Below are 23,307 nucleotides of genomic sequence, written 5' to 3'. Positions count from 1 at the left end.
ATGGAGCGCTTGGGCATCGTGAGGCATTCCAACAGCTCGTGGGCCTCACCATTGCACATGGTCCCCAAAAGTGACGGTTCTTGGCGGTCGTGCGGTGATTTTCGTCGGCTTAATAATGTAACCACACACGACCGTTACCCAATTCCGCACATCCAGGACTTTTCCGCACGTTTGGCCGGAGCCGTGATCTTTTCCAAAGTTGACCTCGTTCGCGGTTTTCACCAGGTTCCAGTACGGGCAGAAGATGTGCCAAAAACTGCAGTAATAACCCCTTTTGGCCTTTTTGAATTCCTCCGTATGCTTTTTGGCCTGAAGGGGGCGGCACAGACCTTTCGGAGACTGATGGACTCAGTCTTGCGAGGTCTTGATTTTGTATTTGTCTATCTAGACGACATCCTTGTGGCCAGCCCTTCATCGGAGGAACACCTGTCGCACTTAACCGAAGTTTTCAAGCGCCTTGATTCGCACGGCCTTATAGTTAACCCTGTTAAGTGCCAATTTGGTCTGTCCAAGATCGATTTCGTGGGGCATCGCATTTCTCCACAGGGCGCCATCCCCTTACCCACCAAAGTGCAAGCAGTGGTGGATTTCCCCCGCCCGGCCACAGTTAAGGCTCTGCAGGAGTTTTTGGGCATGATCAATTTTTACAACCGGTTTCTTCCTCACGCAGCCGACCTCCTACAACCCCTCTACGGCGCCTTGAGAAAAAAGAAGGCTAACGACCCCGTCGAGTGGGCACCGCAACGAGCACAATCCTTCCAACGGGCCAAGGAAGCTCTTGCGGGTGCAACTCTTCTGGTCCACCCAATCTCAACCGCACAGGTGGCTTTGACTACCGACGCGTCTGATGTTGCCGTAGGGGCGGTGGTTGAGCAGCTTGTGGAGAACGAATGGCAGCCCCTTGCATTTTTCAGTCGGAAGCTGCAAGATAACGAACGCAAGTACAGTGTTTTCGACGGAGAGTTGTTAGCACTCTATCTTGCAACGCGCCATTTTCGTTTCCTCCTCGAGGGGCGCCGGTTTACCGCATATGTGGATCACAAACCACTCACATTCGCCATGTCAAAGGTGACTGAACCGTGGTCGGCCCGACAGCAACGGCATTTGGCGGCCATTTCTGAATTCACAACAGACATTCAGCACGTGGCCGGCAAATGTAACCCTGTGGCCGATTGCTTGTCACGCGCGATTGTGTGTCCAGTCCAGCTCGGGGTGGATTTTTCAGAGATGGCCACCGCCCAATCTGAGGATCCGGACATCCACGAACTCAAGGCAGCAGGCAGAGCCCTGAAACTTGAGAAGGTGGCACTGTGTGAAGGGGGTCCCGCTCTCCTCTGCGATGTGTCTACGGGTCGCACTCGTCCCGTGGTTCCGCAGGAGTGGCGTCGGCGAATTTTTGATTCTATTCATTCCCTCTCACACCCGGGCGTCCGGGCGTCAGTCAAACTACTTGGGGCCAAGTTTGTCTGGCCTGGGTTACGAAAGGACGTCAGGAAGTGGGCAGCTGCATGCGTGGCATGTCAGCGCGCCAAAGTCCACAGGCACACCCGAGCAAACCTGGAAACTTTTCCAATTCCGGACAGGAGATTTGACCACGTCCATGTGGATCTGATCGGGCCCCTCCCTGCTTCGCAGGGTTGCACACATCTCCTCACCATGGTCGATCGAACCACTAGGTGGCCGGAAGCAGTCCCCCTGTCCTCCACGACCTCGGCAGATATTGCCCGCGCATTTCTGTCGTCCTGGGTCGCACGTTTCGGCACGCCATCCGATATCACTTCGGACAGAGGCCCCCAGTTTGTGTCCGAGCTCTGGTCGGCCATGGCGCAGTCCTTGGGTGTGCAGGTACACCGCACTATGGCCTACCACCCGCAGGCTAACGGGATGTGCGAACGCTTCCACCAGTCACTGAAAGCCGCGCTACGGGCCGCGTTGTCGGACGGTAACTGGGTCGACCAGCTTCCGTGGGTCCTGCTCGGGTTACGTTCGGCCCCTAAAGAAGACCTTAACGCCGCCCCCGCAGAGTTAGTGCTCGGTCAACCACTCCGCGTTCCTGGTGAATTTCTGCCTGAAGCTTCGGGTGCACCTTCATTCCCCCTTTTGCCAGCAGAGCCCCTGACTCCAGCACCAATTCACCTCTGCGTCCCCAAAATATTTGTTCCGTCTGCTCTTAGGTCAGCCCGTTTCGTCTTTGTGCGTCACGATGCCCACCGCTCTCCCCTCCGACCGCCGTACGACGGCCCGTTTAGAGTGCTCGAACACGGTGAAAAGAGTTTTGTGCTCGATATGGGTGGGCGGAGGGAGGGCATTTCAATAGACAGGCTCAAACCGGCTCATTTAGTTGCAGGCGAGGACGTTTCGCCTGCCCAGGCGTCGCGGATGCCCTCCGAAACCTCCAGCCTCACCGCGGCATGCCAGGGTTGAGTGTCGTTCCCCCACTGAGGTCTTGCCCGAATCACCTTCACCACCGAAAGACGGACTGCGTAGTCGTTGGGGCAGGCTGGTTAAGCCCCCTGCAAAATTTTCACCTTGACCTTCCTTCTGGGTGTTCTGGGGGGGGGGGGGCTGTGTGGCGGGCACTAGGACCAGGCATCTCACCCAGCAGGTGCAGAGGAGGGAGCGGTTCATGTTACATATATTACACTGCTTTTGCTGTTCAGTTCAGATCCACTTGTTAGCCGTTGGAATAAACACGTCTCCACATTTAGTCGTGTGTGCTCATTCCTCAACGGCTACAACATATTATAATACATATTGTCGTTTTTTTCGCCGTTCATTTCCCGTTGGGGCTGCAGTTGGCGGAAAGTGCAATTTTGATTGGATGACACTGACCTAGAATGGCCGAAAGCGCCATGTTGATTGGATGATAGTGGCCGTCATGTTGAAATAGGTAAACGCCCCTTTAAATGAGCCCAACTTGTGCACTTCAGCGTGAAGGCACCGGAGCATTAGAGGAGAGAAAATGTTCTGATTCTAATTTGCAATGAAACAATACCATCGATGAAACAGTCGGTCGAATGTCAGTGACATTTTAACAAGCCCGATGTTAACGTTAGCATCAACATACTTCTGCGAGAAGTAGATTGCAGATAGCAAGTGTGGAAGCTTATGAGACGTGTGCAGGCTAGCTAGCAGTAACTTCGCCTCTGGACCGGCAAATTGAATTTCATTCCAATCGTTTTCCTGGATTTTTACCAAACACGAGGAACGGAAAACGTTCCATGTTAACGGTGAGTATTATCACAAAGTTATTTTAAATAATACATTCTGATATTTTGTTGAAAAGTGGCCGCGCGTGCACGTGTGTGTGCGCGCGACGCGAGCGTTTGTATGTGCGCGCGCCCGTGCGTGTGGCTCTCGCTGAAAAACATTTCTAAATATTTTACTTTTATGGCTCTCTTAGTCAAAAAGATTTAGCCTAACGACTGCACCTCAACGCACCCAGCTGTCAAATTCATAAAGTTCGCAGACGACACCACGGTCATCGGTCTCATCAAAGACGGCGACGAGTCTGCGTGCCGACAACAAGTGGAGCAGCTGGAGCTCTGGTGCAGCCGTCACAACCTGGAGCTGAACACGCTCAAGACAGTTGAGATGATCGTGGACTTCAGGAAACATCCATCACCACAGCTACCCCTCACACTATCCAACTGCCTGGTGTCAACCGTTGAGACCTTCAAGTTCCTGGGAATCACAGTCTCCCAGGACATGAAGTGGGAGGTCAACACCAACTCTATTCTAAAAAAGGCCCAACAGAGAATGTACTTCCTGAGGCTGCTAAAGAAGCATGGCCTGCCACAGGAGGTGCTGCAACATTTCTACACAGCTGTCATCGAATCCATCCTGTGTTCTTCCATCACCGTTTGGTTCGGGGCCGCCACAAAAATGGACAAAATCCGACTTCCACGGACAGTTAGGACGGCGGAAAAAATTATTGGCACCGCCCTACCCACTCTCGAGGACTTGCACACTGCAAGACTCCAAACGAGGGTGCGGAAAATCATACTGGACCCTCCGCACCCTGCCCACCACCTTTTCCAGCTACTCCCCTCAGGCAGGCGCTACCGATCCATGCGCACCAAATCCAAAAGACATTTAAACAGCTTCTTCCTCCAAGCCATTAACTCTTTGAACAGTAGCCCAAATGGAATTGTATAGTGCCTCTTTGCAATTTTTTTGCTGATGATTCTAGTGCAGGGTGTTCGACCGGAAACAAATTCCTTGTGTGTTCTACATACTTGGCAATAAAGATGATTCTGATTCTGATGTTTAATGGTAAAAAAGCAGGAACATTTAGCATAAGCTCAATGGTAAATTAGCTAAATTGAACAATTGAACAAAATGCAAGTTGCATTTCAGATTGGAATCAATTCTCTTAGTTCCTACATTTTGCTCCTGCCTCGGTTATTTTTTGTTTATTTGTCAATAAGATCTCATCAATCAATATTAAAAACAAAGAAAAATCACAATTATTTACTCTCACATTTATATTGTCATCCACACATTTACAAATACATTTGCCCCATTTTCACTTCACACCACTGCATTCGTCTTTTTCTTCCTACGTGACGTGAAGTCGCTTATATGTGACAGGCAAATGGGCACACATCCTCCAAATACTCAAGCATCGCCACTTGCTTCCATCCATTGACTTTCACTTTTTTGTTTGTCTAATCTTCCTTCACCTTCAACGTGTGCCACTAAAGCAGCCCTCGCAGCGGGGGTGTGCCCCGTTATGTCTCCTGTGAGGGCTTCCTTAGAGGCAGGTCGCCTGGGCAACAGGTGGACTGTTTTTTGAACAAAAGATGATGGGTATTTTTTTCTTATTATTAAAAGCTATCCTTTGCGAATTTGGTCTAAGTCTGTTTCATTTTACACTGTACACTATTGGCATTGAGCGATGACATATTACATGAAGTAAATAAACAATTGTTTTTAACCAATGTATTAAAATGAGATATTTTCCTCCGGCCCACCTAATCATCTAATGTAGTGGTTCTTAATCTTTTTAGAGGCATCGAACCTCACCGATTTCATATGGCCATTCATCGAACCGTTCTTTCACAGACTGTGCCCAGTAACAGCAGACGTGACTCAGGGGCGGACCTCTGCGGCGGAGGGTCCTGTGAACCCCTGAGCCCGACTCACCGAACCCCCAGGGTTCGATCGAACCGAGTTTAAGAAAGTGTAAAATATGGATACAATCGCAGGGGGATATCATAAATTATGTCGTAATGCAATGTAATAATCTTCCCAATTAGACTTCGACTGGATTGTGTTTTTGTTTTTGCCTTTTCTGGTTCTGATTGGCTGGATTTGTACTGAGGCTACGGGAAATTTAGCACCACTTCTCCACCAAGCAAATGCCTTTTTACATACTTTCAGGAAAAAGTCGGTTGGTGTTTTTAATGTAGATAATAATAATAATAATAATAATAATAATCAGGACTATTTAATAGTAATAACAATGATAATCATCATCATTATTATTATTTTTGTCATTATTTTATGATTTTCGGAAATTTTGTATGCCAGTTGCTTAACAAATGGTGGCCATTTTGTACTTTTATATTTACAGTGGGGTCTCGGTTTACGAACACCTTGCCTTACGAATTGTTCGGTTTACAAACATTAAATTTATGAAAATTAAACCTTGCCATACGCACTACTTTTTGGGATACACATGGAGCACCACTCCACCATCGCTGGCGGAGTAAACTTCGGCGGAAGAACACCAAAGTACACGACAGAATAGTGTCCCAGCCGATGGGACCGAAAAAGACCCCACCATAGGCCCGTGTTCAGCCGAAGAAGACACAAAACAAAATTACAGTCGAGGAGAAGAAGGAGATCATTGAGAAACACAAATGAGGTGTGCGTTTGTCTGATTTAACAGCCAAGTACCAATATGCTAAGTCCACCATTGCTACCATCCTTCGCAAGAAAAAAAACATTAAAGGTGCGTGTGTTGCTAAAGGTGTTTCCGTGCTGTCAAAGCAACGGTCTGGGGCAATAGAAGAGATTTGAAAACCTCTGTTAATTTGGATTAACGAAAATCATCTAGCCGGCGACAGCGTGAATAGAGCAATTATATCCAAGAAAGCACGGCTAATTCACTCTGATATCGTCATGCGGCAACCTGGAAGTTTGCCGTTTATTGATACAAGGGATCATTCCTCGAAAGGGCGAAAGAAGAAGGCTACGTTCCTCAGCAAGTATTTAATGCTGATGAGACCGGCCTTTTTTGGAAAAAGATGCCTAACCGGACTTTTATAACACAGGAAGAAAAGTCTGAACCCCATTCCATCAAGCCATCAACGACCATCACAAAGGTAAATAAAATGACTTTATTATATAGTACAGCTTATTTCTTTAATTACAGTCCTTATGGAATGTGACTCCTTTCAAACACCAATTCTCTCCGACCTGCCACCCCTTTCCATCAAGCCATCAACGACCATCACAAAGGTAAATAAAACGACTTTATTATATAGTGCAGTGTATTTCTTTCATTACAATACAATAGCACATTTATTATACATAGAATAAGGTACGTATATTGTTTGCAGTTTTAAGGCGTATTTGGTTTAAAATTATATTTTATGGATACCTGGGAACGGATTATTCTCATTTTAATGGTTTCCATTGGGAAATTATTTTTTGGGATACACACTTTTCGCCTGACACACTCTGTCTGGGAACCAATTAAGTGCGTACGCCAAGGTCCCACTGTATATGTGTAACAAAAAGAAACCAAGATTTTTCTATGTTTTTTGTTGGACAGCGATAATCATGCATGAAAGCAGGACATGAATTAAAGTGTTGCGTGAGTCCCAAATTAATTGAAAAAAGCAGCACATCAAATTTACTTATCTCTGTACTTCGTATAGATACTAACAATGAATATATCTTTCATGACTATCGATGAATTCACAGCCTCTGTTGCATGGTATGTGTGTCCATCAGTTGGACGAAACAAACGAGGGCTTGATGAATGTTTGCTGCATGCGCCAAACATCTGGTTAACATAGTTGAAAGAACGTAACATTGTTTTTTCAACGGCTGCGGTGAAGGTACACGCACAACTTTAAGCGTGTGCATCCGGACCATAAAAAACTTTATGATTTACTGTGAAATACATTTTTTCATCTACGGTATGTCCATACACCCGCCAGATGCTGGTGGTTAACACTTGGTGCCGATACACTTTGGATCAAATGGAAACATAATAAAAATAAAAAAGAAGGCATATTGCCAACATTTGACTTGCAACAATTGCATCCTTGGTGTAGTGTGAGGTAGTTTAGAGCACTACACAACATAGTGTTGTCTGTTTATTCATATGTATGGATTTTATTGGGCAATGCTGTATGTAGTCAAGTAGCAGGTTCAGGGCAATATATGTAGTATTATGTATCCATAAAGTGCCAAAAGTGAAAAATATGAAAACTCGCCCTGGGACTCGCATTGTGCTATTGCTGCCAAGTCAAGACCTACTTTCACAGGACAACAATATGTAGCCTATGAAAAAAGCGGAATACTGCAGGTTTTTCTTTCATTACCAGAGAGCTACAAACAAATTTGGTCCACGTGTGTTCCAGGTTGATTACGGCAAGAAGTCACTGTGTTGTCTCAAAACTCACTTGTACTTTTTGGCATTCGACCCAGTATGATTCTGACTTGAGCTTTGTTTCACTCCCTGGTGCTTTCTATTATCCTTGTAACTGCTTTATTTCCTGTATATGATAGCTGTCCATGGTTAGCGCTTTGTTACAGCTTCAGCTGTTGTTAAAGCGCTATATAAATCAGTGCTTATCATGTGTACCACACGACAAATGGACAAGAGGAAGTTAAGGAGAGTGTTGTCAGGAGATTAGAAAGAAAATTATGTTAAAGGGTTTACCTTTTATACTTAAGGTGTTGACTAGAGATAGAAAAGTAAGTGTATTGCCCTGGGGTTTGCATGAGTCTGGTTCATTGAAGCGTCCATTTCCAGGACGCGCTACAAAGTCTGTTTCATTTTGAGGTCGACTAGGACACCTGAAAAGTTATCCTCACAATCCTTTCACTCGCGACTCACCTACTGAGAAACTCAGCAGCTCGCATCATGACTAATAAAGTCTTGTCAGATCAGTGGTCGAGTGTACCCAGCGAGTCGCTTTTATCGTGTTGCCGACGCGTGGGATCAGACAGCTCTCCAAAAACTTCACGAGGGCGATTTTTTCTTCTCCGGGAAATAAGAACTAAGTTGAAGACTGCCGTCGAAGGCCACGTTTCTTCTTCACTGATGGTAAATGGTTTCATCAACTGCAATATGATTGAATTTCTCCGACATCTTTGTTCACCAAGCACCCTGATTAGCAGTGACATGATTGCTATCGGTCTGCGAAAGAGATGGCTTTTTGTGTGTGTTGTGTGTGTATATATATATATATATATATATATATATATATATATATATATATATATATATATATATATATATATATATATATATATATATATATATATATATATATATATATCATTCATACTTTCATTTCTTTCATAACTTTGCTGCTGTGAAATGTAAATTTCTCCACTGCGAGACTAATAAAGGCAAATCCAATCCAATCCAATCCAATATATATATATATAAACATATATATATATATATATATATATATATATATATATATATATATATATATATATATATATATATATATATATATATATATATATATATATATATATATATATATATATATATATATATATATATATATATATATATACATATATATATATATATATATATATATATATATATATATATATATATATATATATATATATATATATATATATATTGGATTGGATTGGATTTGCCTTTATTAGTCTCGCAGTGGAGAAATTTACATTTCACAGCAGCAAAGTTATGAATATATATATATATATATATATATATATATATATATATATATATATATATATATATATATATATATATATATATATATATATATATATATATATATATATATATATATATGTGTGTGTGTGTGTGTGTGTGTGTGTGTGTGTGTGTGTGTGTGTGCGCGTGTGTGTGTGTGTGTGTTGGATGTTTGTCACAGGGAAAAGACTAGGGGACCAAAATTTAATTTCTTTCCATATAATTAGTGTCTTTAATCATGTCTATGATGAAGGCTATTGGCAGACTGATTCGGTCCTTCCCTTTGCTACCATCTGCATGCACACACACTCACTCACACACACAACACATACACATTATCTTGCTGCTCCATCTGCAACCACTGCAGACTGATGAAGGACCAAGTTTATGTTGTCCATCTATGACAAATTGGATCAACGTCCAGCGCGGGGCAAAACTGGAAGAAACTGGAGTTCTTCAGGGAGTCAATTAAGACTATCATTTTGTACGACTTAGCACAACAACACAATTAACGACTTTCTATTAATTAGTAGAAAATTTGAATCGTGTACTTGGCAAACATTTAACTGGAATTTTGAGTCATGGTTCAGGACCAAAATTTTCCATCTCGAATTCCGCGACATGGTTCAGGCCCAACATTTTCCATCTTTGCGCAGTTCTGCAATTGAATGAAGTGGTTGCTTGTTGCTATTGGACCAGCTGTATGACAATCGAACAGCAATTCCCATCTATTATTTTGGTTAATATCTGCCTAAAAATGCAGGGATAACACTTTCAGTAGTCAGGAGTGAGGAAAATAAAATCAAACTATGTGATGAGTTCAAGACAAAAACCAGACTTGTCTGGATTCAATGACATAAGTTCTTCAGAGTTGTCTGGTTTAGCAAAGACATTTGAAAGATGTCCTTGAAAGGCTTTCAATTTACCTCTTATGACACTAATTTGTTCTTTTCATCTGCTGATTTGGAATTTCAGACCTCATAAACTTCTAGCTAACGTAGACACAGTAGCATCAGATCATTGCAGGTTGACCCCCACCCCCACCACATGCCAAGTCAGCACTTGGCTCTCAGACCAAACGAGACTCATCTGCAATAAAATCATCGTCGTGCACCCACACGAACAGTGGATCAGTTAAAAGCAGAGGCCCGTACATATCATACCGCAAGGAGCACGACCAAAAGGCTATAACTAAATGAGCGAGGATGAAAACGAATACTCCAAGTAGGCTTGATGGACTTTTTTGGCTGTGATTACAACTGCTTGGGGCTTTAATGCTGTGCGCACCGCACGGGAGGTATTGGCTTGTAAATAATGAGCCGGCTTTATTCACTCCGGATGAGGGAAAAAGAGATACTGACTGGTGGTGGCTGTTTTACAACTCAAGAATGAGGGGAATAAACAGTTGAACAAGATACGTTAAGCTCATCTGTTGAATAGTCATCTTTGCCAAACTACAGGAGTGGTGGAACATTTCCAAATGAAACTGTCTCATCGAGGGTAGCAAGAAGAAGGCTGATAAACAATCTGTGGGGGAAACTATTCTATCTCAGATTTGTTTTGATTTAGGGACAAGACTATATCAATTAAATATTTGATTGAAATGTGGCATGTTCAAGAAATAGGCCGTTTGAGAAATTTCATGACGACAGGGCCAAATACAAGACTGCTTCAGATTCGCTGCATCCAAAGCACTGAAAGGAAAACTGCTGTAAAATAGCTGCCTCAAAACCATAGAAAAAACTTTCCATTTTACTACATTTTACCTCCATCTCGGGTGGGGAAAAAAATCAGATTCAGATCATCTTAATCAGAGATGCTGATGAAAAATGTCTTAAAATGATGGAGATCTAGACTGTCAAATGTCGAGATTAGCAATGAAAGGGATTCATAAACAGAAAATAGTATGATATTATCGTCACATTGAGAGTGGCGAAAAGAAAACATCTTAAACGGTATGGCCGCAGTCCCAACAATGAAACAGCTTCAGCTTTGGTGTCCAGAGCATCAAATGGAAAATGGTCTTTAGCCACAAAACATTATGTTAGCTACTGTATATTCAGAAACCCAAAAAGAAACTGTTCGACTTCAACCACATCTAGAGAGCTCCCACCCCCCAAAAAAAACAGCGTGACCAGGCAATGAATACAATATAGAATAGAAATAAAACTGCTCCAGATGACGAGAGCGACAAATAGAAAATGCCTTTGGATAGTGCCTCTTTGCAATTTTTTTGATGATGATACTAGTGCAGCGTGTTCGACCGGAAACAAATTCCTTGTGTGTTCTACATACTTGGCAATAAAGATGATTCTGATTCTGATAAAGTGCCAAATAGAAAACATTTGACATGAGCTGCTGTGTCAATGAAAAATCCAAAAATATAGACGTTTTTATTTTTCTGCAAAAGAACAGGCACATAATGTATTGTCGATTCTGAATTATTTATGACCTTGTGTGTGATATATCAAATCTCCTCCCATGACATTGGGTAAATCCAACAACATGAGTATCACAACAACCGGGGTAAGAAAGTTGTATGTATGTGTACGCATTCCCCCTTGATGGTGCTGCGGCCATAATTCAAACAAACGGCTGTCCTGCAATGCATTGTGGGTAGGGGAGCGTGAAGTGTGCAGGAGGAGATAGCACGGGATAATGTGATGGAGGAGAAAGGTAAATAAGAAAAGGCGACAGTTGTGTTGTTTGAAGAAATGTTGTCTTGTGTATTGGTTCCATAACCAAAAAGGTGCACTGGTGTTGTAATGTTGAGCATGGGTGAACCCAGCGGGGGAGCGGGAATTCAATTTGATCAAATGACAAAAAAATACATTGTCGGGTGAAGCGGCAGGAAGATGGAAAACAAGGAATACTATGAGACCACGATGGTACACTAGATAACACACAGATGTGTGTGTATACTGAGGTGTAATGCGAGGTATATGAAACACTGGCAACTTATCTGATGTGTCCATGACTGTGTGCCTCTCGACTGAAGTGGCTGCGATTGTCATACAAATTCTTTGGTGCATCAGGTTCACCTCCACAAGGAGCATTATATGCAGTACATAGATGGAAAACTATTATGAATCATAAATCTAATGATAGTGAATGAAGTGATTCCTCTCATCACTTTGCTGCTGTGAAATGTAAATTTCTCCACTGTGAGACTAATAAAGGCATATCCAATCCAATCCAATCCAATATCAATCATCATCATCATCATCATCATCATCATCAATGTCACAGTAAGTCATTCATGAATATAATGAATGAGTAGAAATCGCAACGCCTTGAAATACAAGTTCATTTTCTTCCATTTGTAATGTCACCAGATCTTTCCTTTTTGAAATGAATGGAAATGCCACGAATTAGTTCCAGAATCAATGAAAGTGTTTTTTGTAATTTTTTAGATCATTTTCACACTATAACATTAAAAGCAGATTGCAATGATGTGATTCAATAAAAAGTCATTGCCATATTTGTTTCTTCCGTTCAATAGAGATGCTGCACACATGGGCCACAAAGGGGTCTACTTCCTATGTTTCTTGGAGGTGTCGGGAGAGGATTGAAGCTCATTTCCCTTTTCTTACGTTAAATTATGTTAATGTGTAGATAAAAAATACGTTAAAGCCCCTGAAAACTGGCGAACTGAAAACCTGTTCTCTCCACTGTGGCACAAATTTTCCGGAGGCTGCAGTAGAAGTCCTTAAAATATGGTTGTCTAAAATATTGTGCTTTTTGATGGCTTGGCTTTAAAGTCAAAAGGATGAAGTAATTTACCCTATAAGTATTGAAAAAAACAAACCTGAAGAAATACTGTCGAATAGCATGAGCAAAGATTTTGCATGGTAGAATTTAAAAATAGATGGATGCATCACCAAAAAGGTACACTGTGTCAAGACTTTTAGAATGATTTGCCTTCCATTCTATCTCTATGGTTGTTTGTTCAAGGTCCAAATTAAAAGTGTTCAGAGAAAATGTGAATTTCATGTGAACAAAGATTTTGTACAATCCAGGAGGCCAATGAAAATTTCATTCATTATCACAATGAATACACAAAGATATAAATGAACAAATAGGCTTATTAGTACTAAAACACATTTTATACAATACGTTATTGACTTATATAGCACTTTAACAACAGCCAAAGCTGTAACTATTTTGTGTTTATGGGACTGTAAAGTAAGGAAAACAAAATCAGTCGTTGTCTTGCTTAGAATTACTTGAAAATCTGAAATGATTATTTGAAAACCAGTAACACATGGATTCTGCCTTCAGTCACAATCACAGAATTGTGTTTTCTACTCTTGGGGTAAAAAATACAAAACATCTGAGAAGATGATAGAAATAAAGCACTTAACGTAGGAATAAAATAGAGAAAAGTCTAAAATACAGTCAAGTGGCAAAGGAGCCCATTTCAGAGCAACACAGAAACATGTTCGCGATCATTCATGTCTCGAGAGGCACAACCAAGTTTTGAAGATCCATGTCAAGATCAGCCGATCATAAAAATGCTCCAGGTGAGCTACAATGTTTTGAGATTCTTCACCTTGGAGAGTTGCCAAATGGATTTTTTTTTATAAGCCACATCTTCAGTGCTGAATGGGAAATGGATTCATTAACCGCATGCAGAGTGCCTCACTGAAAATTGCTACTTCTAGCACACTGAATCTAGAGTGCCAGAGAGAAAATTCCATGTGATTAGCAACATCTAGAAAGGCAAATAGAAATCTGCTTGGAAACGGCTCACCATCATTAAAAAAAAAACTGAATAGAAAAATACAGTTCCACAAATTCCAGAACCGAGACACTTCTGAAACACAGAATGAAAATTGTATGACACCTCACCAGATTTAAAGATTAGCACATGTCACCTTGCATTAGCTTAAACATGTCTGACAGGTTGTCGGTAGCTCCAGTATAGCAGCAGATTTGAATTGGCTTGAATAGGGTTGCAGTGCCGTAAATGGAATCATATACAGTAGAAACGTGGTCAGAGGGAAACAGGATGAAGGGAAAACGAGAGAGCAAGTGGGTGAGAGTGCACGTATCAACGCTTGGAAAAGTGGCGGCCGTCCACTACCCGCGGCCACAAACAAAGTGAGAAGACGCGGGGGGAAACAAAATCAATGCAGTGTCCACCAGGGACGGCATGTCATGGAGGTCTGTCTCCCTCCTAGCCCCCATACAGTCCCCCCCATTTTCAGGCCTAATGGACCATTTTTTCTTTTATTTTTTTATGGCCCCAGTCACCTTGGCTAATCGAAGGATGGAGGGATGCAGGGAGAATCCCAACAGAGGGCTATTTCGAGGGCTGGCAGCATGAGATGCAAGATGGCGGGAAAAACTTTTTTTTTTTTTTTTTTTTTTTTACAAAATAAATCACTTCAGTGGTAGAGAATGTTTGTGTTACAAGAAACCATCATGATGATGCGCAATGCTGAAAAAAACCCAACATAATCAGATTACAGGTACATTTTTTTTAAATGTAGATTTTTATTTAGGACTACATTTTTAATGCAGGGTGGTCGAATAAAGTTGCTAAATGCTCACAAAATAACTCGGGCAGCGTCCCATGATCAGGTTTTTGTTGGGCAATGATCAACACCGATCACGGGCTGGGAATTTGTTGGTTTTAGCGCAGTCACTGTAGAAAGATATTCAAAAGGAATGGTGGTGTCCGTTTTCAATTGTATTCATGATTTACCTGACAGAGAAATGTCTAAGCTGTCAAAGCAATCTGGACTGCTTGTTAACATATGTGGAGCGTGCAAGCTAACAGAAAACCCTGACTTTTTTTTAACCTTTCACTTATAAAAAATAGTCAAGTGGAAAGGTTTGACAAATATTTTGAAGTTTGTTTTGCAAGCTTCCAAATGGTTTTCTTTCATTCACAAGATGAAAATGTCTGTCTGATCCCTATTTGTTCCCTTCAGCAACACTGAAAACAGGTTACCTCATGCAACCAAACAATTGCCTGAAATGGAATCTCTGTCCATCTGTCCGCCAATCCATTTCTGTAGCATTTTTGCACCAATGGTGAGCATGTCTGTCTCACAGTTTTTGTGCTTTGGATTTTAATTTTGGGGTAATTAGTCTTCGACACAGAGGGACAGGAGACAGAGAGAGAGAGAGAGAGAGAGAGAGAGAGAGAGAGAGAGAGAGAGAGAGAGAGAGAGAGAGAGAGAGAGAGAGAGAGAGAGAGAGAGAGAGAGAATGGGACGGAGTCTAGATTTACACATGATCCCACTCTCACACATTCTCACACAAATTCACGCACATGAATATTATATAAACACTCGTGCATTCACTCTCACATTTTCAGGCACAGGTATGCACACGCACACGCGCAGACTCAGACAAACACTTTCTCGTCCCCTCTTGTCTGTCGCAGATACACTCGCTCACACTCACAGTGCAGTAGAGACACTTTGAGGTCCATTTAACATTAAAGTCATCATCCTCAGCCGTGTTTGGCGACCAACGCAAATTTACAGCAATCTTGGGGAGAGAGAACGGGGCAAGCCATCCGCTCATGAAGTACTTCACATGAGCACAATGAAGGCTATGATACATCTTAATCATCCAAAGAGACGCGGTACTTCATAGGCTGCTGTAAATCTTCATTTGAATATAGTAAGGTGTTTATAATCAGCAGATGGAAGGCTGACTTTCTGTTTGAACCCTTCACTTTAACGCATTGCTGGAGTTGTTTTGTGATGACACGACAAGATAGGACACTATATGTGACAAATGAAACTAATGAGGACGTATCTTATGTCAGTTAAAAAAAAGACTGATGCAGACAATCTCATTTGACCAAACGTCTTTGCTGTGACAGGTGCAATGATGATTTATTCGCCTGTAACCTGCTATTTGTTCTTATTTACAATCCTACATCCCATTTGGGGAGATCAATAATCTGTACATTTTGTATATATAGAAATATTGTCAAGGTCACATTTTTATATGGGCTAAGTCACAGCATTATCAAATATGTTTCATCTGCTGGATGACAATCAGTTTTATATCTACTCAGATGAAGTTCACGCGGGTGTTAATTTACGCAAATACAAATGGGAGATGGCCATATTTGTCCAAGAATATATTTGGGAACAATATTGAACCATGACATAATGCTTCACTTGATAATCATCACATAGAAGAGCTCTCCAGTTCTCGAACAGTAAGAATGTTACAGAAGAGATTACCATGAATCGTTTTCACTTCATTTGTCTGAAAAATCGTTTGCATTGCATTGCAAATAACGTTTGTTCATCTATCTATGCCGGCGGACAACGAAATGCTTTTCCACCACGTTTGGGTCAAGGTAGAAAAACAACCAACACTGCTCGTGTTCTGCAGTCAAATCAAGGCAGAATATCCAGAAACTCATGCTGTAAATAATTAAAATAACTTCCTCACTTTTATTTTCAACATCCTACATACAGTGAATGTAAATTTGGATTTTATCCAATGCAGACTTGACAAAATTGACACACCCGGGTGTCACGTCACTTGAGATTCGAGGGAAAGAAACAATTGTGGCATTTCTGCAAATTGCAACAACAACAGTGAGTGTAAAAGTGACTTGGATTTGAATCATTTGTTGTAATTTGTTTCTGGCACCAGCTCACACAGGCCGGCCAATTCTAAGCAACTAACTGACAACACCGATTTTTGCCCAAAGTGCCACTATCCCCCTCTCCACATCAGGTGTGCACGATCAGTTTTATTGACGAGTGGCATAGATCGGGCGGACTATCGATCAGACTATTGGTGATTAGGCTGTCATGAATAAAAGACAAGTGGCTATTGAGTTGTTGTTTTTTTTTCAATGCAAGGGCCAAAATATCTTGAGATGAGGAAAACGTGGAGGTAGGAAAAAGAATGTGAAGATGGGGATCAAAAGTGAGGATGAGGAGGTGATAAATGAGTGATAGATAACATGTTGATAACAAACAACAAACTATGGCGAGGGAGAAAATGTGCTGAAAAGCTTTCACACGTGGGAAAACCTTGCACAAATGCACATAATCTGTGAGGGGAAGTGCTCAAACAGAGAAAAATTGTTTTCATGTCAACACTATATATATATATATATATATATATATATATATATATATATATATATATATATATATATATATAGTAAAGTCTCGTTATATCGATATCGGATATATCGATAGTCTGGTTATATTGATATTTTTTCCGACTCCCGAGAATATCGATATAACGAGACTTTATTGTATATATATATGGTCGCAGTTCAATGATTGACTTTATAGTTGTATCATCGGATTTGCGGCCTCATGTTTTGGACACTCGAGTAAAGAGAGGGACAGAGCTGTCTACTGTCAACTTTGAAGACCTCCTCAACACCACCAACACGCCTTTCTTGGAGGAAGCAGTGTCTGGGGACTCCGAGGTGGGCTCTCCGATCTCGGTAGCTGAAGTCACCGAGGTGGTTAAAAAGCGCCTCAGTGGCAAGTCCCCGGGGGTGGATGAGATCCGACCGGAGTTCCTAAAGGCCCTGGATGTTGTGAGGCTGTCTTGGCTGACACGCCTCTGCAACATTGCGTAGTCATTGTGGAGAGTACCTCTGGATTGGCAGACCGGGGTGGCTTTTTAAAAATGGGGACCGCCAACTACAGAGGGATCACACTCCTCAGCCTCCCTGGAAATGTCTATTCAAGGGTTCAAGAGGGGCGGGTCCATCGGAAAGTCGAGCCTCAGATTGAGGAGGAGCAGTGTGGTTTTCGTCCCGGCTGCGGAACATTGGACCAGCTCTACACCCTTAGCAGGGTCCTCGAGGGTGCGTGGAAATTCGTCCAACCAGTCTACATGTGCTTTGTGGACTTGGAGAAAGCGTTTGACTGTGTCCCTGGTGGAGTTCTGTGGAGGGTGCTTCGGGAGTATGAGGTACAGAAGCGCCTGATACGGGCCGTTCAGTCCATATATGACCGATGTCAGAGTCTGGTTCTGCCGGCAGTAAGTCGGAATCATTTCCAGTGAGGGTTGGGCTCCGCCAAGGCTGCCCTTTGTCACCGATTCTGTTCATAACCCTTATGGACAGAATTTCTAGGCGCAGCCGAAGCGTTGAAGGTTTCCGTTTTGGTGGCCTCACTATCGCATCTCTGCTTTTTGCAGATGATGTGGTACTGTTGGGGCCTTCAAGTGGAGATCTCCAACTCTCTCTCAAGCGTTTCGCAGCCGAATGGGAAGCGGCTGGGATGAGAATCAGCATCTCCAAATCTGAGACAATGGTTCTCAGTCGGAAAAGGGTGGAGTGCCCTCTCGGGTCGGGGAGGAGATTTTGCCTCTAGTGGAGGAGTTTAAGTATCTGGGAGTCTTGTTCACGAATGAGGGTGTGAGGGAGGTGAGACGTCGAGACGCGGATCGGTGCGGCGTCTGCTGTGATGCGGACTTTGTACCGATCTGTCGTGGTGAAGAAGGAGCTGAGCCAAAAAGCAAAGCTTTCAATCTACCGGTCGATCTACATCCTAACCTTCATCTATGGTCACGAGCTATGGGTTGTGTCTGAAAGAACGAGATCCCGGATGCACATGGCCGAAATGAGCTTTCTCCGTAGGCTCTCCCTTAGAGATAAGGTGAGGTCATCCGGTAGGAGCTCAAAGTCGAGCCGCTTCTCCTCCACATAGAGAGGAGCCAGATGAGGTGGCTCGGGAATCTGATTAGGATGCTCCCAGGACGCCTCCCTGGTGAGGTGTTCCGAGCATGCCCCACTGGCAGGAGACCGCGGGGACGACCCAAAACACGCTGGAGCGACTATGTCTCCCAGCTGGCCTGGGAACGCCTCAGGATCCGCCAGGACGAGCTAGAAGAAGTGGCTGGGGAGAGGGAAGTCTGGGCTTCCCTACTGAAGCTGCTGACCCCGCGATCCGACCCCGGATAAGCGGCAGAAGATGGATATATATATATATATATATATATATATACAGTAAAGTCTCGTTATATCGATATTCTCGGGAGTCCGAAAAAATATCGATATAACCGGGACTATCGAGACATCCGACCCTGCGCGCATGTAATTTTCTCCTTGCGTTCATAGAAATAGTATCGTAATAAGCGGTACTATCGATATAACCGATATCGATATAACAAGACTTTACTATATATATATATATATATATATATATATATATATATATATATATATATATATATATATATGTGTACTTAGTACAGATGAGGGCTGAAGAAACCTTCTCATCGATGGACCACTCCTGTACGACTGAGAGCTTACACAGACACACACACACACACACACACACACATATATATATATATATATATATATATATATATATAGTAGTATTTATATGTTGTGGCCAAAATATATTATGTTTACAATCACTGTACCTTTTTTATGATGTGCAACATCATCATTCTTGTCGCAAGGGCTTTTTATAAAAGCTGCACTGAAATATTTAATCCCCCAAAATCACGTTACCGTTTCGAGTGAAAATATTTGAGTTGCCTTAAAAATACACCCGATCTATTTTCCCTATGTTGAGATTGTCACATTCAATGTTAGCATTCATCAAGCCGTAAAAGTCACATGTGTTTGTCCTGGCCCGGCCATCCACATGCAAGTTTGGTGAAATAATAAAAAGTATGTGGCACAAAGTCAAGGGAATATTTGCACTTACAGGTTCTTGACGTTGGTGATTCCTCTGAAGGCTTTCCTCGGCACTGCCTGGATCTGGTTCTCACTCAGGTCTCTGGAGGGAAAGAGAAAGCCAAGGCTATAAGCTCCCGACAGCGACGCAAACTACAAGCAGTTGGTGACACAAGGCCAAAGGAACAAAGAAACAGATGGAGGGAATGACATTTATGATGACATGCAAATAGCCGTTAAGACCAAAGATCAAATTGAAATTGATCCTGCTGGATGTGTTTTGCTTGTCCATGGTAGGGTGCAAAAGAAAAAATCAACCCAAATTCCCCCGCCATTTTCACTGGTTTTTATTTTCCACGTTGACTTTGGCTCAGTGCATCCGACTTATGGCATTCGTAATGAATATGTACACTCTACGAGCCAGAACAATTGTGACATGACACAACGGGCGGCCGTTGACTGCATCGGCGAGACGGCAGCAGCCAGGACACAATGAGATGAGACAAAAGGGGAAAAAAAGAAATACTTCGGATGAGCTAATTGTCTGTAGTCAGCCCTTGGACGATCTGTTTGTCATACTGTCAGCTACTGCATCCACATACAGTATATGGGAAGAATCAATGGCTGTTCCTGAAACAGAAATACTCAAGTACAGTATGGGAATAGGGTTCTCTTAAGTTATTTTTGATTTGTGGAATTGAAGATCTGTTCTCTACTGCTGTTGTATCGATTAATATTGTTTTATATAAATCCGTATTTGTGCGAAATGTATCCACTTACACATTATATGCATTGGAATAAAAATTATCCCAATCCAGTGATTCAATTGAGTGAGCGTCCAAATCTCACAGGGAAAAAAACTGTATTCTCAATCGTAGGCCATCATTGGAACATATTACATGACTGACTGAACGAATTCTCCATCACCATGGAGCTATAAATTGAGCTCAGATGTGTCCTGTTTCAATGGGTTATCTATCCAGAGGTCCAGCGTAGTTCCATTGATTGGACATGATTTGGCAAATACATTATTGGCGCTATAAGATCCCACCATTGACAAAACAGCACAAACCAGGCTGACACAGACAGCAGTACGACTACTACTACTACTATTAGTAGCATACAGTAAGTGTCTGGCTCTTGTGGTTGACGAGTACAAATAGTGGCTGTCACCGTTATATGGATTGAAAACGTTGGCAGTTTGAATGAAAAACGTTTGTTTTCCTCTCCACTTTACAATAAATCTGCTCGATTTTTCTCACAAGGTGCCAATAAGCTTGTTTTGCTAATTGCTATTCTCGGCACTGAAGCAATTTTACACAAGCGGAGGATGAACACGTACTGGACCTTTGCATGAGATGAGTGCTTTTTTAAAATAAAAGGGACATATTTTAAGATAAGCATTTCTTTTGTTACTTGTGTTGTATACAAATGATTACTGGAGTCCCTGCCCACCTGTCAAATGTGAAATTAAACAACAGACTTTGAATTACTTTGGAGTCAACTTGCTCCCCTTCAAACACCTCCAGTTGTCTCAAAACTAGTCCCTTGCTTCTTAACTGCAGTCTGTAAGAGGGAGCATCTAACTCTGTCCTCTCTCCACTGGCCACCACTGAGCAAATGATTTTTTTGGATTGTTTTAACTTTGTAACTACAGTAAAGTCTCGTTATATCGATATCGGATATATCGATAGTCCCGGTTATATCGATACTATTTCTATGCACGCACGGAGAAAATTACATGCAAACAGGGTCGGATATATCGATAGTCTCGGTTATATCGATATTTTTTCAGACTCCCTTGAATATCGATATAACGAGACTTTACTGTATTTTAATGTTCATGGACATTGTGTTCAATTGTTGTGATCATGTGTGAGCTTCACTTGGGAGAGAATTTGGTTGAACAATAGGATTAGAGGGATAGGAGGGTTGAGAGGGTTGTGGTTTTGGATGCTTCTCTCCGTATGCTGGTTTTGCTTGACACGTCTCACTTGGCTGATGGGGGAGAATGAATGTGCGGTGCATCAAAGTCGAATGTGTAGGTACTAAAACAAGTTGGAATGGAGTCACGTTGTTTGAATTTGCGGCTCGGTCGTGATATATTGTATATGTTCATTCTACTGGTTTTTGACTCATTTACACCGAAGTGGTTTTCTTTCTTGTCTCTTGCCTGTCATTTTGATTGAGAAAATAGAAAGATACATTTCGGGCTCTGTCGCTTTATATTATCCGTCACCCGTCTACTTTAATAACTGTATGCACGTATATATCATGGGTGTTTTTGTTTTCTCTGTGATTTGCAATTTGCGGTGGAACAAAACACAAGGAGAAAGAAACAGTCATGATGAGTTACATTACGGGAAATAGGAATTTTCTGTACAATAATTTAAAGCTTTGTTTAGAATCCCTCCTTTATTGAGTTATCTACAAAAGCCCTTCAAAGTCCAGGGTAATGTAACTGGAGTCAAATAATTGAACCCAATTGATTTTGAGCTATGGTCATAAAGTTATTGCACAATGGTAACGTGACCACTTTTCAACCCAATCTCCTTCGGATGTTCAGATTGCATGGCCCCATGCCGAGAACCAGATCGATTCAGGATGATGGATGCGACAACAAAACTGTCTTTTGGGGACGCAGGCATTTTCCAAAAAAATTCCACACCAGCAGCACCAACGCGATCAGATAACTAAAACTGCATTGATACAACTTTTTTTTCAGACCAAGTGGAAGTAATTATTTTTGCATATTTGCCAATACTGAGCACCAATACGAATGAATGCCTTGAATGTCACAAAGTTTCTGATTTGTTACATGATCACTCCACATAAGATTAAATGCAATTTGTGTTTGTGTTTTATGTAAAGTTTGATACATTTTAGCAAAGATCATGTAAGATTACATCAAAGATTTTCTTTACATCAATGATTTTCTTTTGCGGGCCATATAAAATGATGTAACGAGCCTGATCGGACCCCCGGCTGGTCTTGAGTGTGACAGTTTAAGCCAGGGGTGTCAAACTCATTTCACATCGTGGGCCACATATGGCTTCGGTAGATGTCAAGTGGGCCGGACCATTAAAATCATACCATACATGCTATAAATAACCAAATATCATTCCTGCAATACCGAAACTTGTTGAAAACTGTTAGGTTAGAATTATACAAGCTAATATTAGCGTCAATAGTTACATTTAATCTTTTAACAATTTTGAACATAATTAAATATTTTAAACTTAGTATTTTAATGTTCATCTAGAGCAATATTCAATATGGCTAAATAAATTTCCTTCAAAACACACCAAGCACAAATATTACTCACGCATCTCTGTAAAAAATATGATATGGTTCCCTTTTTTATTGAAAATTCTCCCCTCATATACTTTCCTCTGTTTGGATAATGACATTTTGGCTAATGAGGGTGTTGAAAAAGCTGGTGAAAAAAAGACGGCGTTTTCTTCGACGTTGATTGAAACAGTACCACTCCGCCCTCTAGTGGGCAATCCTTAAATTGCACCTCATTAAAAATATCAATTCCATGTCATTTCTTCATTTTTTCCACTTTTAAATTATCCTGCGGTCCTGATCAAACCTCCTTGGGGGCCGGTTCCAGCCCGCGGGCCGTATGTTTAACACCCCTGGTTTAAACTGTCACAAACAAATTTTGGAGTTTGCGCCTGTAATCCTCCTGGGGCAAGGCCATTCATTTTCACTTATTTCATAC

At 41.9% G+C, this 23,307-nt stretch overlaps 1 protein-coding gene across 2 annotated transcripts in view; it reads right to left on the bottom strand.

Moving 5' to 3' along the window:
• slit3 (slit homolog 3 (Drosophila)) overlaps window positions 1-23,307 on the bottom strand; it is a 255,779-nt gene that overhangs the window by 109,061 nt on the left and 123,411 nt on the right. For both annotated transcript variants that reach the window (XM_088989699.1, XM_088989700.1), the window contains exon 5: window positions 19,612-19,683. In XM_088989699.1, coding sequence (XP_088845825.1) covers window positions 19,612-19,683 — 72 coding nt within the window. The remainder of the gene's footprint in view (window positions 1-19,611; window positions 19,684-23,307) is intronic.

Source organism: Hippocampus bargibanti, linkage group LG02 (genome assembly GCF_051943395.1).
Source record: "Hippocampus bargibanti isolate YZ-2025 linkage group LG02, ASM5194339v1, whole genome shotgun sequence".
NCBI classification, from domain to species: Eukaryota; Metazoa; Chordata; class Actinopteri; order Syngnathiformes; family Syngnathidae; genus Hippocampus; species Hippocampus bargibanti.
This window is presented reverse-complemented; position numbering and strand designations above follow the sequence as displayed.